Genomic DNA, 14,927 nt, shown 5'->3' with positions numbered 1-14,927 from the left:
ATTTTTCTTTGAAATATATGTGAATTAGTCTCCCCCCCTTTTTTTAGACTTCTTGAGAGTTATAATTTCTGTAAAAAATGTTACAACATTTTATGGTACATGTATCACTTTAAACTGAGGGACTGTATTGTCCAAATTTTATATTATGAATAAACTTTATCAAAACAGTTTTTACTCATTTCTATCGATTATACAGCTTTAATTTCATAAGTAATCACGACTATACTTCTATTTCACAAATATAAATTATACTATCACATAATACTAGAGACGCAAAATAGAACTATCTTAAATCTGAAGAACTTTTTTTCCCAAAGAAAACTTAAACCAAGAGAAAATAATCAATAAATTCAAATCAATGTTTTAAAAAGAAATCTTGTGTATCTAAGAGTTATACGTATTGATCAAAATATGTGCATAATCCTTTTGAAGTAGAAAAAAAATCGACATAAAAAGATATTTTGAGAAGATAGCATTTAAACTCGTCTTCCAATTTGGCAATTTATCGCTACGAGGACAGATCGGTACTTGTCAAGTATCATTCCATTACATACAAGCTGCAGTTACTCTTAATATGAAACTTCTTACACACACACAATCTATATTTCCCGTTATATGTGGTACATGTAGCTACCAGTTTAATAATAACAAAAATAAGCAAATCACTGTACTTACACTTACTGGAGTTCCGTGACTTTATGAATACATAAAAACATCACATCTAAAATATGTTTGTAATTACGTTTCGTCGATCTTTAATTTTTTCTAACTTGAGAAAATAAATTCCACTTGTGTGCCGTATTAATCAGAGCTGAGTGTGATTTCTTTTGGACTACTTATGGAAATGAACTTCTAATAAACCCCGGGCCCACCGAATACACTAAACGCAAACACCATATTGAGACGATGTTTGTCTTACACATATACTCTAATGTACCTCCGCCTTAAATGAACAGAGGGCGAACATTAGAACTATGGAGAAAACGGAACATCGTTCAACAAGGAGTTGAGATTTAAAGTTTTTGTTAACAAATGAACAATTCCTTGTTTACATAGTGTAGCATTCACAGTTAATTTCTGCTGCCGGAATTCGAAGCCTAGTCACAAATTGCCGTCGAAAATTAAAGTTGCGAAAGTTATTCAGAATTAATGGCACAGTAAAAATATTGTGCTATCATTAAAAAAATCTATTTAAAATGTCAATTTCACCTGACTGTATTTACTGTGGCAAATGAATGTGGCAGTGCATTATAATGGAATGAGTTTTTTTTTTCTTCGAAGTTAAAGCTACAGTTGCACGTAACATGTATTTTCAATTATTGCAGTTTATTTAGAACAATGACGCATAAAAAATACATCACTGAACAAGAACAGAATAAAATGTTTAATATTTGCTTTACATACTTTCCTATATACATGTACATGTGATAAAATCATTCAATTAGGACCAAATGTCGTATACATCTACGTGTGGGCTGTGGAATTAATAATATCAAAATACGCGTAATAAAACCAAATTAACTAACCGAATAATATCTATCACGAAATCAAACAATGACCGACCTGTCAGCATGTATTAATTAATATTTCCCTTTTGCAAAATCCACACCGAATATTAATTAAGATTCACAACTTTGGATCTGAATACCAGGTATGTCCATGAGTCGAAAAGTGCATGATATTTGAAAAAAGTACCCCACAGAACTGCACAGGAATTCAGTGTGTATGAGATTATAAGATTATCTTTTAATCCTATTGCCTCTCATTACGCTTTGAAAAGCTTACGACTGTGCCAATGCGGTGATATTAAATTGTATGCATAAAATGGGTTACGACAGAACGATCAGATCTATACTTTGTGTATGTTTCAAGTGCCACGCGAGCGGTTTCAGAGTTTTTGACATAGATAAATAATTCTGATATCTTAAAATAAATAAAATTAAACCACTTAAACAAAGAGCTTACTCAACAGTTTCGAAAAAAAGTTACGTGAAACAAGAATAGGTCTATGATTTATACACACAAGTTGTGTTTAATCGCCATTTGGGAAATTGGGTAAAGAGAAAGAAGAGTTAAAATTCAAATAATTTATACATGTTTAACAGACAGAGTGGTTAGTCTTAAGCCTACAATCTGGATTTTACTTCATCCTAAACAAAACAAAGTGTATTTCCTTTTAACAGTTGAATAACATCAGAATTTATAATGCTTCCATTGAAATCAGACCCTTTTGCATTAACATTACAATTTGTAAAAAAAAGAAAACCAGAAAAGAATTGGATATAATAATGACTAACCTTGCTATTCCAGTGAAAGTTGATGCCTTTATTCCAAACGTAACCATGGACAAAGTCTTTAAAATCTCTGGAATTTGCAATTTTGATTTTAATGGTATTTTCCATACAGACAGCTCATTAACTGCTATTTGATTCGAGGTCTTTTTTAACGTAAACGTCACCACGCGAGTTTTCATACAATTAAATAGATAAAATCAATTGCTGTCTTATTCCTTAAAGTCGTTACAATACTAAAAAGAAGCCTTCTCCTATTCGGTACTGCGGGATTTTTAAATGGATTTGTTTGCAAAATAAAGATTCGATGGGGGATTTGAAAAAAGGCCATGTTATTATTTCAATCAATGCCTCGGTTTAGCCTCTTGTTTAGACCCCAGGTAAAAAACTTATTTCGTACATTTTAAAGTGTCTTTTCGTACATTTAAAGTGCCTTTTATCAATATTTTTTACTACAGAGTAGCAACGTAATATTATGCCAAGTTGAACACTGGTTCCGAATGAAACCAAGAACCTAAAAATCCATACACGTAACCATCATTGATGAATTTGCTGAATATGTTGACATAAGTACAAAACGTTTCCTGAAACGAATCTAGTTAAAATGAACTCTTTAAATAAGACACATGTACATAAACAGACTTGGCAGTTGGCATTGCCAATGTAAGTCTCGCTTCAATACATACATATAAGATATATACATTTTTAAATACATTGTACTCTTAAAAGCGCACGAAATTTACTTAGAATAAATGTAGTTTTAGAAATAAGCATAAAATAATTTAATGAATGCAGGTGGAAAGAGACAGAAAATATGGTACTGGGGTTACAAAACTTTTTATATCGAAATGCACCCTTTACAGCAGTTATTGCAAGGACTGGAGTTTCTCAAACGCATGTCAAACTCTGAGGTCATGGTCAAAATTGTTGGTATCCAGGTGAAGCTCTTGTCACAATGAATACACCTATGAAAATGGAAGGCCCAAGTACTACAAGTTCAAAAGTTATGGAAAGGGTTAAAGTTGTTTAAAAGTGGGTCAAAATGTAAAGTCAACGTCAAATATACTATGAAAGGTACTGTACGTCACAGTACATGTAAATACACACGTGAAGTGGGGAAAGCCCTAGCATCATCTATTGTAAAGTTACGGCCAAGGTGAAACATTACTTTGGAAAATTTTTGGTAAAAGTGGGTCAACTCCAAGGTCAAAGTCACAAGGTCAATATTTGGTAGTACCCGAAGAAAGGTCCTTTCACAAGAAATATACCTGTGAAATATGAAAGTCATAGCCCCACCCTCTCAAAAGTTATGGCCAGGTTAAAGTTTCTACCGACAACCAGACAGACAGACGGACAGGACAAAAACTATTATTTCCCCGAATCTTCGAATTCGGGGCATCAAACCATACGACTTTTCAACACTTAATACACTCATTCCCCACGATAAATCAAGGTTAAATCAAGCTAGATAGTTTTTCAATCGTATTGCATCTCCTAAATAGACTTACCTTGTCACTGTTCATTTGCAGTATTAAATGTTAAAACACTCTGATTGCACACACTAGTGTCTGAAGTTGATTTTAAAAAGATGCTGAGTTTCCGATTAACAATTTATAAGTATCTCTTGGAGATCAGGTTTTCCATTTAACTTTCGAATTCCCATGGATACCATTTGCGCCTCGTTATTAGCAGTCTTATTTTTTGCATTAAATTCTCAATGATAACCATACAACAATTTTTTATGATAAGTAGGATGACTTCAATTATGCCATACTTGCATGTTTATAGAGATATAACTTTATTATTACCTGCATAGGGTTGTTAAATTCCAGTTGATTTGATGCACATGCTCTACGTAAGATCTATTTTATGATAAGACAAGCTATCAACCAATAAGTTGATGAAACAAGGATATCAATAGTCTCGTATAAAGTGATTATTCTGTAAGTTCTATGGTCGAAACAATATAATTTTGTCTATGAGAAGGTGAACTTTTTCTTATCTGCAAAGAATCATAAGAAAAAAAATTGGATACGTTAATATTTTAAAGAATCCTTGAAATGCATTTGGTAACTGGCGAAAATTTTACAAGCGCAAGCCTTTTTGCAGTGGTGTCTGTTGAGGAACGAATAACTCTGCCAAGGATATTGCAAATAAGCATCACTGAAACCGGAACTAACAGAGTAAAAACGAAAACATAACAGTTTTGAAATCCGTTTTGCACAATAAAATTACACCTCAAAACAAGGAAAAAATATAAACAATAGATAAAAACAAAATGTTAATCCATTTAGTCCTCAAAAGAATTAATTATGACGTTTCACACGTGTAGCAACACTCTCCCGGTTGCTGAGCAGTTTGGGTGCAATTCAGCGGAAGCGGAGGACATCGAACCCTGTCGCATGCCGCATGTGCCCCAGGAGGTGCACTTTCAGGACATTCACAAAATATGCATGGACTTACGAACTTTCTCTGACCATGTGGTAATATTTCTCCGATATCTGGACCAAAAATAATCTCACAACCATCTGCTTCATCATCGTCTGCCAAACAGCTGCCAATCACGACCAAAAACAACAGGAGTACATGTAGGCATTTCATTTTTCTCTGAAGCAAAACTATTGTAGTTGAATTCAAGAACATGTACATTATCATACCTATACACAACTGATCATGAACTGAAATTCTAAATGTTGCTTGTAGAACAATCATGGTACTTGCATTGCTAAATTAAAAACAAATTCCAGTGGGAGTAAAATTCCAGTGGGAGTATTACTCTATAGTAAATAAATTTCCCATTCGTTTATAAATTACTCGGTTTTAGCGTACGTCGATTTTAAAAAAACGACATATTTATAGTTTAAAACCCAGATAAATCATATTAAGCAAAAAAGAGGGTTAGACACCTGTATTCTCTCCCTTGTGCTGTGAGACCACCGTGAGTTTGGGACAGATTGTTTTGACATTTTTTCTTTATATATAACCCTCTAACTGCTCTGTAACATATGTTAAGATAATTCGTCAATATGATGGAACATTCAACTGTGACCCTGAATTTTTGACAAGTGACTGACCGTGAATCCATTACGTCCATTGTTTACATTGAGACGGACCTTTAATTACAACTTAATGTACTACCTTTCGATGCAGTATATTTAATTATACATGTAGTCATTAATAAAATTATTATATTCCGGTCATTTTATCAAGTTACATCAAAATAATTGCAACATATTTTACTTCGTTAATATAAATAAACCGTAGAATGTACAAAATTAATTCGCCATAAAAATCTACCAAAATTGAATGAATGAAGGGAATTTTGGTTTATAAATCATATTATAAAAATTACTATAGGCAAAGGATATAACATTTGTTGTTGAGTTAGTAAATTTTGGTTAAAATTTTGGTGCATTAATCTGAGTTGAAGAAAGATGAAGCGAATTAAACTTCATATAGTTACATTTATAGAGGTAGCAAACTTAATTTTTTTCACTCATTCATTTCAGGAATTCATTTTTAGCCGGGCTTATTGCTCAAAGAGCAATTGCCGGCTTATGTGATCCTGTTCAAGGCATGATGAACCCCATAGTCGCCATTTCAAAGTTACGTGCAAAAATATAAAGAGGCTCTCAACCGCTTTTGAGATAATACAAACGCTAAATAAAGCAACAAAAATAAAACGAAGTTTTATCTATATAAAATAAACATTAGTAGTAATGACTTTGAAAACTTCATAAGTTAAAGAACATAGTTCATTAGCGTAAGGATTTTTGATAATCAGTGTTACCGTAGTTCTCTACACATACGAGATATAGCAGGAGGGGGAACCAGACTGGCCTTTTTGTTTACATTCAGCTGCGGTACCAGATTAATTCTGATTCTGACAAAATCGGACCGTGGTAACTCACTGTCAGTGTCTTATCATTTATATTGATAGTTTTAAAATAATTTTTTCATCAGAATATAAACGTGATTCATGTAAGAAATCCATTCTACTCAAAATCATCTGTCTTCTGAGTACTTTGATTTGAAACTTAAAGACAGAGATTATCATTTTTGATGTTCTTAACAACGAAAATGATTTTAAACTAAATATACCATATCCATACTGTATTCCTTAAAAATTAATCATACAAGCAAAGATAGATAACAGGTTTCAGTGAATGTTCTACCTAGCCTCTTTCTTTACCCCTAGCCCAGATATTAACAGAATGAAGAGAATTAAAGGAGAAACTTCAGGAATACTGTGCAACAATATATTAGAAAAGTGGGGTCAATCACATGCGAATTCTTGAAAACTTTAATCTCACCTGCATATACACCAGTACATAAATGTATGTTTCCCAATTGATTCCATACGGGGGAGGCGAGGAACATGCTTTACGTACGGACAATTTTTAATACGATGCAAGATTTGACAAACACATTGATCAATATGAAAAAATAAAAAGCAGTCTCGTTTAAAGTTTTTATGGTCTACACACAATGGCCTTGTCAGCAACTACATACGAGGGGCATTTCAAAAGTCCTGAGAACTGTTTAATAAAAAATTAACCGTTTCACGGAAATTATTGAGTGTGATATCATTGGAAAGATCAGAAAAATATACACATATTGTGACGTCACATTATAATTTTTATGACGTAATATCTCCGAAATGACGTCAGAATATAGAATGTTTAGCATACTGAAAAGTCGCGTTTTTATCCACGTGAGACAATTTTAAAAGTGCTGCCAAAGGCTTATTTGAAAAAATATTTCAAAGAAAACTTTCACTTGCAAAGAAGTAGAGTAGGACTGTGGTACCATTTATCAAGAATTCCATATTTCATTGTATGGTTTGTTTACTAGCACGGTTTATATCCAGTTATGCTAGCATAGACATTCATTTAAGATTACTATTTACATGCATGGTACGGCTGGATTTTCGGCCTTTTATATAGCTCTCCATTGTATGAAATAAAATATGTTCTGTATAAAACTAAAGTATATTAATGTAGTTTTCAACAAATATATTTTGATTAACAATACTCTTACCGTTTACAAATAAAATATACAAATGCCTTGCCCCTGACTTGTTTCTGTGCGTATTTTTTTCTTATTAATTCAACTTCGACGCCCCAGAACTCACTACTGCTTTTGAATTTTGACTCCAAAAAAGATTTATAAGTTACACAAACATGTAAAATCTTATTTATTTTCCATGAATTAAAATTCGCGAATATGTGGAGGTACGGTGGGGTTACAACTGCGCCCGCGCCATTTTGGATTTTACGAGAAAATATGGCGCACACTAAACTTAACTTCTCTTGAGCCTTCATCGATCCCACAAATCTGGTTAAAACACCTGGCGAATTGATGCCATCAAATTTTGTAACACGATCGTCTATTTTTCTTTGATTGTCAACTTTGCCTTTTTCTCACAATGAGGTCTGTTTTATGCAATATTTTGAGCGAGATTCGATAAAAACATGCGACATTTGACAATCGCTTAAGCCATTTCAGAACAAGAAGATTTCCGAAATAGAACACCACATGATAGATTGGAGTCTATGTAAACATTCCACCGACTGGCATTTGCGTCCGATAGCTTGCGCCAGAGTAATGAGCAAAAGTTGTTTTTAAAATTTTAATTTGATCAAATTGCGTCTTTTGTTACGTCATTTTTATGGCCAGTATCGTAAACATGCGGACGTATGACGTCATTTTTGGAGTTATTACGTCATAAAAATTATAAAGTGGCGTCACAACATGTGTATATTTTTCTGATCTTTCAAAAGATTTCAAACTCAATAGTTTCCGTAAAACGGCTAACTTTTTATTAAACAGTTCTCAGAACTTTTGAAATTCCCCTCGTACAGTCACATTTTCATTTGGAACATTATTTTCACAATGAAGTCTACGGATTTTTCTGTTTGTCCAATTCTCTCTCTCTCTCTCTCTCTCTCTCTCTCTCTCTCTCTCTCTCTCTCTCTCTCTCTCTCTCTCTGGGCGTGTCTTACTACTATGAATGACAGTATGAGAAATGTACAATTTTCCTGAAGTGGACACCTGGAAAAAAAATAAGTATTGTTCCAAGTTTTTGTCAAGTAGGTCAATTTAATTAAAGTTTTAAAATTGAATCATACATCTGTAACTATTTTTAATTATTTTTATTCTACAAAAAAAGAGAAAAAAAATTGAACACGTATTGGACTTTTAAAAAGTCATTGTACAGGTATTTTTAACACCGATTTAATTTCAAAACTTCATCTTACTAATAACAATATAATATCCAATACTAGTCTTATACTGACATACCGGGGTATTTTCTATTTATCAATAAAAACCTGCATTATGACTACTTTATGCAGATATTTATCGATATATAGAAAATATGTCAGAAAGACACTTCCATATTTTCTATGAAACATGTATACGTATATATATTGCTGATTTTGTTTATTGTCTCATCAAATATTTTATGACACGAATTCTCTGATTAATCAGATATTACTTATATGTATACTAACACCGAATTCAATATAAGTCAATAAAGAACTTATTTTTTCTTAAATCAAAAGAATAATGAAAATAAAAATTAATAGCAATTTAACATAAATACAGAAAATAAAATTTTACTGTGTTCTGATTTTTACATTAAATATAAGGGGCCAGAATAGGCTGTTACCATACCTTTCGAAAAAAAAGGTTTTTTCCCCAATATTTGTTTTCTTTTTTTTTAAATCAAAATTAAGAGATGTTATATGTTAATAAATAATTGAAGTGTGAAAAAATAGACTCTTGAAAAAATTTACTTTTTGAGAAAAAAGTGTGCAACTTCTATACCTTCCTCATGAAGTAGCAATTCGTATACCTCTTGATCAGAATATTAATTCTGTTTTTTTTTTTATCACAGTTGGTACTAATACTTTAATAAGGATTTCTTTGACAATAGTACTCAAAAGGTTAATTTTATCTAAGTTATCCTTCTTTGTTTGGCTCTACTCAATGTGTATCAATTTAAAAAAAAAATCGATTTCTTGTGACTATTTGTTACATGTACTACAGGAGATTACTAAAATTAAATATAAAATATAATAATTAAATGAATTCATTTACAAAAAAAAAAAAACTTCCTAAAATACTGTTATAGGATGATACTATAAAATGAAAATACAAATGTATCTATGAAATAAATTCGATTCATATATATTTTCTATTTGAGGAGGAAAAAACACCTAAAAATGAGGGGGCATCTAAGCAATGACTTGTCATTGTTCTAAAGTAGTACGTAAAACAATTCCATTTTCTTTATTAATCATACAAGTATATCTATTACTTCTTTTTGTCAGAACATGATGAAAATACACCTCTTTGCCGCCATTTTACTTGGAATTGTCGTCTGCTCCGCCATCGCTGCTAACCTCGATGACGTCAGCTGCATGGCCCCGGATGGTACGAAAGTCCGACCCGGGGAAACGAAGTTTGTAAATCCGTGTATGTTCTGTACCTGTATGGCGGGGGAGAAGGAGGCAGTGTGTGCCCCCATTGATTGTCCCCCTGAAAAATGTGAAAATCGAGTCTATAAAGAAGGAATGTGTTGTCCAGTTTGCCAATAAAACAAGGTGAATGTCGAACTGCATCCGTTTACTTATAATATCTGTGTTTATATCGTTAACGTTTACCTCTCATTAGATATCTTCTCCTACACTACATCTACATTAATTCTAACCAAACCTGGCAAGTTTATTTAATGTTTTTTTTTTTGCAAATGAAGTAATATGCCCTCTTCCATTTATAAAGAAATAAATTTTGACATTACCCCCATAATTTAATTATTGATTTTGAGGTCAAAAGGTCAAGGATAAAGGTGGTAATTATAAATTCGCACATTATGTGTGCAACTATTATTCTTGAGTGATATCTCACGAAGCTTTTGTAACAAAATTTTATATCATAACTAGAGCAAAGCTCGTTGCAAAGCAACGAGTAGGTCTTCCGTCTTGTTTGACCGGAAGTAGCTTTCATTTTTCACAAAAATGAGAAATAAAGCCCAAAAATGCTTTGAATCCTCTAAAGCTATGTTAATTAATGCAAAAATAAGCCATTTTTTGCTACTTCCGGTTTGACCGGAAGTGACGACGACGCACAAAAAATTAATTTTAAAGCTCCCAGAGACATATGTTTCCCAAAAACTTGTCAAAAACGGCAAAAATACGCGTTTCCGACTACTTCCGGTTTGGCAGGAAGTGACGAAGCTGGACGTATTTTGACAAATCCATTAGATTAAGCTTGACATTTTCAGCAACTTTGCTTCTTTGATGTATAGCAAATTCTCAATACTTTTTGAGATATCTGGAAAAAAATTTTGGCCCCTCTACATCCCTTAATTTAGGGGTCAGCCCTTTTTCCGACATATCATTTGAAAGATCTTCTAATTCTGCACAAATTATGTTCTATATATTTTAACAAAATATTTTTAGCTTAGAAGATAAGAAGCAAAATATGAGTAATTTTTGGTTTTTTTAAGCGTTCTCATTTTTGACCCCTATATAGCGCCATTTTGAATAGAGAAATCGAAAAATAAAAACCGATGTGCACAACTTCAATCCTTCTTTTATCTAAAATCAGTAGAATTTCTGCTCTAGCTTTAGCCGTCTCTGAGCCTTTATCTGGAAACGAAAGCCTATAAATTTTCGTTTAAAGGGAAATAACTCAAAACCGGAAGTGACTTTTTGAAATTTTAGTCAGCATTCTGATAGAGTTTATAAACGTCTATAACCTCTGAAAATTTGAGCGAAATCCGTTGAGAAATGAGTGAGATATGAGGCCTCAAAGTTGCGGTCTAGGAAGCAGAAGAAAAAAAAGAATAATAATCTTTACCAACAGAATCAGTAGAAGGTCTTCCGTTGGAGACGGAAGACCTTAATTCCCAACATTTGGCGTTGCCTGAACCTCTCAAAATGTCCTGTCCCAAACTCAATCCTCAATTGCAGCTTCTCGGGCCTTTCAGATTAGCGGAAAAACAACCGCGAATGTATTACGCAGATGCCATAACAACCCCCCTTTTTATAAACGTTGAAATAAATATTGGAAGACTTCTTATCTGTGGTGCATATACTATTAGTTTAACTTTGAATTGAATTGTAAAGATATTACCATAAATATACAACAGAAGTAACTTTTAAATCCTTCTTTCCTATGTATTTATATTAACAGGAAATGTTCTTTTTTATGCCCCCGTAAACGAAGTTTCGTGGGTATATAGTTTTGGTCGTGTCCGTCCGTCTGTTTGTCTGTCTGTCCGCAAAAACTTTAACCTTGCCCATTACTTTCGATTTAGTGGCGATATGACTTTCATATTTAAAATGTAAATTCCTTGTGACAAGACCTTTCTTTAAGTACCATCAAATTTGATCGTTTGACCTTGACCTTGGAGTTTAAGCCACTTTTACACAAAAAAGCTAAACTTTTACTTTGGCCATATCTTTTAAACAGTAGATACCAGGACATTTATACTTCATAAATGTATTTTTTGTTGAAAGGTCTTTCAATGGATACTAACAAACCTTTGACCTTGACCGTGGAGATTTCCGTACTTTTGAAAAAAAACTTTAACGTTGGCCATAACTTTTGAAGGGTAAGGGATAGGGCTTTCATACTTCACATTATCATGTAATCCTTGTGAGAAGACCTTTCATTTGGTACCAAGAAGTTTGATCCTTTCATACTTTACCTACTTAATCCTTGTGAAAAGACCTTTCATTTGATAGCAAGACCTTTACCACTTTGACCTTTGAATTTGACCTACTTTTTAAATTATAAAATTTTTGACTTTGGCCATAACTTCTGAACGGTTAGGGCTAGGGCTCCCATACTTCATATATGTATTTTTGTGGCAAGACCTTCATTGGATATCAATTACCTTGATTTTTTTACCTTGACCTTAGAGATTTCCATACTTTTGACAAAAAACTTTAACCTTGGCCTATTTTCATATTTCACAATTGTATTTCCAGTGAGAATACCTTTCGTTTGGTGCCAATATATTATTTGCATTTAGGAAAACTTTAACTTTCACTATGTTGCAATATGGGGGCATCATGCAGTGTTTCACAAACAAATCTTGTTTCATTAAGGAAACCATTACATGAAATTTTCATTAGATGAAAAACTGAATTAGCTTGTTCTTTTTTACTCTTAAGTATTATACAATACAGTTAACAATTCATATGATTCTATGAGATTTTTTTCTTTCTTTGCAGATTCTTTCCAATAATGAAACAGTACAAAAACAAAACAATATCATGTGTGGTCTACAAAACTTTTTTTTCACATTCATCTTCTCTTTATTAAATCATGTATAAAAAAAGTCAAAAGTTCATTTTCAATAAAAATATTTATTTTCTGTTCTATACATTTTCATTTACTCAAACAAAACACCCGCTACAGACAACAGAAGTAATATACTGTACGCTTCACTGTTATAAAACTGACAGACTCTGTTTACAATGTAAAACTGTGTCAGCTATATACATAGATAAACACAATTCTTAATTCAAAGATTGATTTATATTTAAACTTTTAAAATATTCTTCTAAAATGAAGACTGCCTTTAAAATCATTAAGTTTCATCTTGGTCAAGAATATTTTAAGAATTAACAAAAGTCAGCTTGTGTAAAAGTTAAAACTATGAACACTATATAAACCCATAATAATTCAGCATACACATTATGACACTTTTACACCATGCATTAATCTTTGGTAGTAAGCGAATATACTTGTTGTATTAACTGCATCATTGCATGTGACTGAATAAATGATAATTTAAGTACATGTTTCGAAAGACATAATATCACAAACAAAAATTGACCATTATTCTCTGAGACCCTTAACAGATCTTAAGTGCATACAGTGTATATAGAAAGGCAATGAAAGTATTTCGAAGGGAAAATATATGCTGAATAATTTTTGCAAAATTTAGTCTACTTTAACATTAATTTCAAAGTGAATAATACTGTATCTCAAATTTAAAAGCACACAAAGTGCTTAATTTAGGGGGAACATCACATATATAACATTTTATTTAGTCCAAAGATTCAAACATTACTTAGCCCTTTCGTTATATATTTGACAGATTTAATTAAACCTGGTACATGGAAGAATTCATCACATTTTTGCTTTTCCACTGTTATTTTTTAACCACCTTCTAGTGTAAAGAGGAATATTCACATTTATTTCACTGTCACTTATGTTTCCGTTTGTATGCGCATGCGTCTTCAAGCGTTCAAATGACGGGGATGTCAGGGTCGGTAACTTGTACACGTCATGGTCACTTTTTGACAACAGACGGGTTGTATCTTCTTGCTGATCACTTTGGTGTATCGTGTCACTGCGTGATCGTCTGATTGTCTGTGGACTGGGTAAAAATAGTCCATGTGGACAATGATTTTCTAAAGGTTTAAACGTGGATAGCCTCTGACACTGTGAACACTCACCGTCCCCATTGTGTTTTTCAACATCATCAGGGGCCTCTGACAGAAGTATCTCGATATTTGGTGCGCTAGCATTAGACTTCTCTAGAGAGTTTCTATCGGATTTCAAATCCTCCTCCGATATAGAGCGACACATAGCAGCAGACCCATTTTGTTTTACTTGACTTATGTCTACTCTTTCAGAGTTACTTTCATAAAGTATATTCAGATTCGGTTGTCTTGTTAGTGGAGGACGGGTTCCATTTTTATATTTTTCAGAGGAAGGAGATGTACTTGGAAGAAAAACGTCATCTAAATCCCCGGATGTGTTTCTTCTGCGCACATCCTCGCGCATTGAAATAATTTTGCCATTTTTGACTAAAATAACAGATCCATCTCTTTTGATGATAGAACTCCCTTTGGCTGTTTTGCCTGTTAGTTTGCGAAGCAGTTTGTGTGTAGAAGAGTCCTGAGTTTTATGGACCTTATTTAGGCTATGTAAAGAATGGTGAGATAAAGAATCGTCCGATCCCATCCTTGACCCGCGATGTGACCCCCTCATTGAGTTGATAAAAAGTGAGATCCGCCTACGAGGGCCTGGGGAACTATCATGAATTGTATCTGAAATTCATAAAAATAAAATTACTTGATAAATTATGTAAAAAAGATTTTTTAACATCACTGAAAGGAAATATTATGAGTCATGAACAAGCAAAATGTCGTCACAAAAGTTTTACATAATGAGTCATAAACGATCAGAATGACGTCACATTATTTTAATTCTACATTTCAACATTTCAAATATAAGCATCTTTACAATATCCAACAGATAAATAAACATTTTGAGCAAATTATCATTCAAAATTGATCACATTATTATAATATTTTACTTAAAGTTTCATTTCCTTGAGACAAAACAAAAAGATACAAAATGTCTAGCAGCTAAAATAAAAATTTATTTGCTACATTTAATTATCTTTATACATTGCATTGTTTTACAAGAACTAGCAATAATGCATCAGAGTTAACGTTAGACAATCAATGATTCTTTATGTTGTCGGATAGCAAACCCAAATCTTTCTTAGTTACAGTTTTTCTTTCGTTTATTCTTCTAAGTTACTTATTGTTTTTTTTATTTTCATCGTCCCTGCCAACACTGATGCATTAGTTTTAAGGG

General features: G+C 32.6%; 1 protein-coding gene and 1 long non-coding RNA gene across 9 annotated transcripts in view; one reads left to right on the top strand and one right to left on the bottom strand.

Moving 5' to 3' along the window:
- The first annotated feature begins 8,455 nt into the window (after positions 1-8,455).
- Positions 8,456-12,572, top strand: LOC134236257 (uncharacterized). Its single transcript, XR_009985575.1, has 3 exons — positions 8,456-8,511; positions 9,629-9,901; positions 12,542-12,572. It is a non-coding gene; the product is annotated as an uncharacterized LOC134236257 (long non-coding RNA).
- Positions 12,573-12,656: 84 nt separating this feature from the next.
- Positions 12,657-14,927, bottom strand: part of LOC134236255 (melanopsin-like) — a 45,634-nt gene continuing 43,363 nt past the window's right edge. For all 8 annotated transcript variants that reach the window (XM_062718431.1, XM_062718434.1, XM_062718436.1 and 5 more), the window contains one exon: positions 12,657-14,371. In XM_062718431.1, coding sequence (XP_062574415.1) covers positions 13,446-14,371 — 926 coding nt within the window. In that variant the 3' untranslated portion in view covers positions 12,657-13,445. The remainder of the gene's footprint in view (positions 14,372-14,927) is intronic.

This window comes from Saccostrea cucullata, unplaced genomic scaffold (assembly GCF_032062105.1).
Source record: "Saccostrea cucullata isolate Sc308-1 unplaced genomic scaffold, CSIRO_AGI_Scuc_v1 ctg87, whole genome shotgun sequence".
Lineage (NCBI taxonomy): Eukaryota > Metazoa > Mollusca > Bivalvia > Ostreida > Ostreidae > Saccostrea > Saccostrea cuccullata.
The sequence above is the reverse complement of the archived record's forward strand: the minus strand, read 5'-3'. Positions and strand labels throughout refer to the sequence as shown.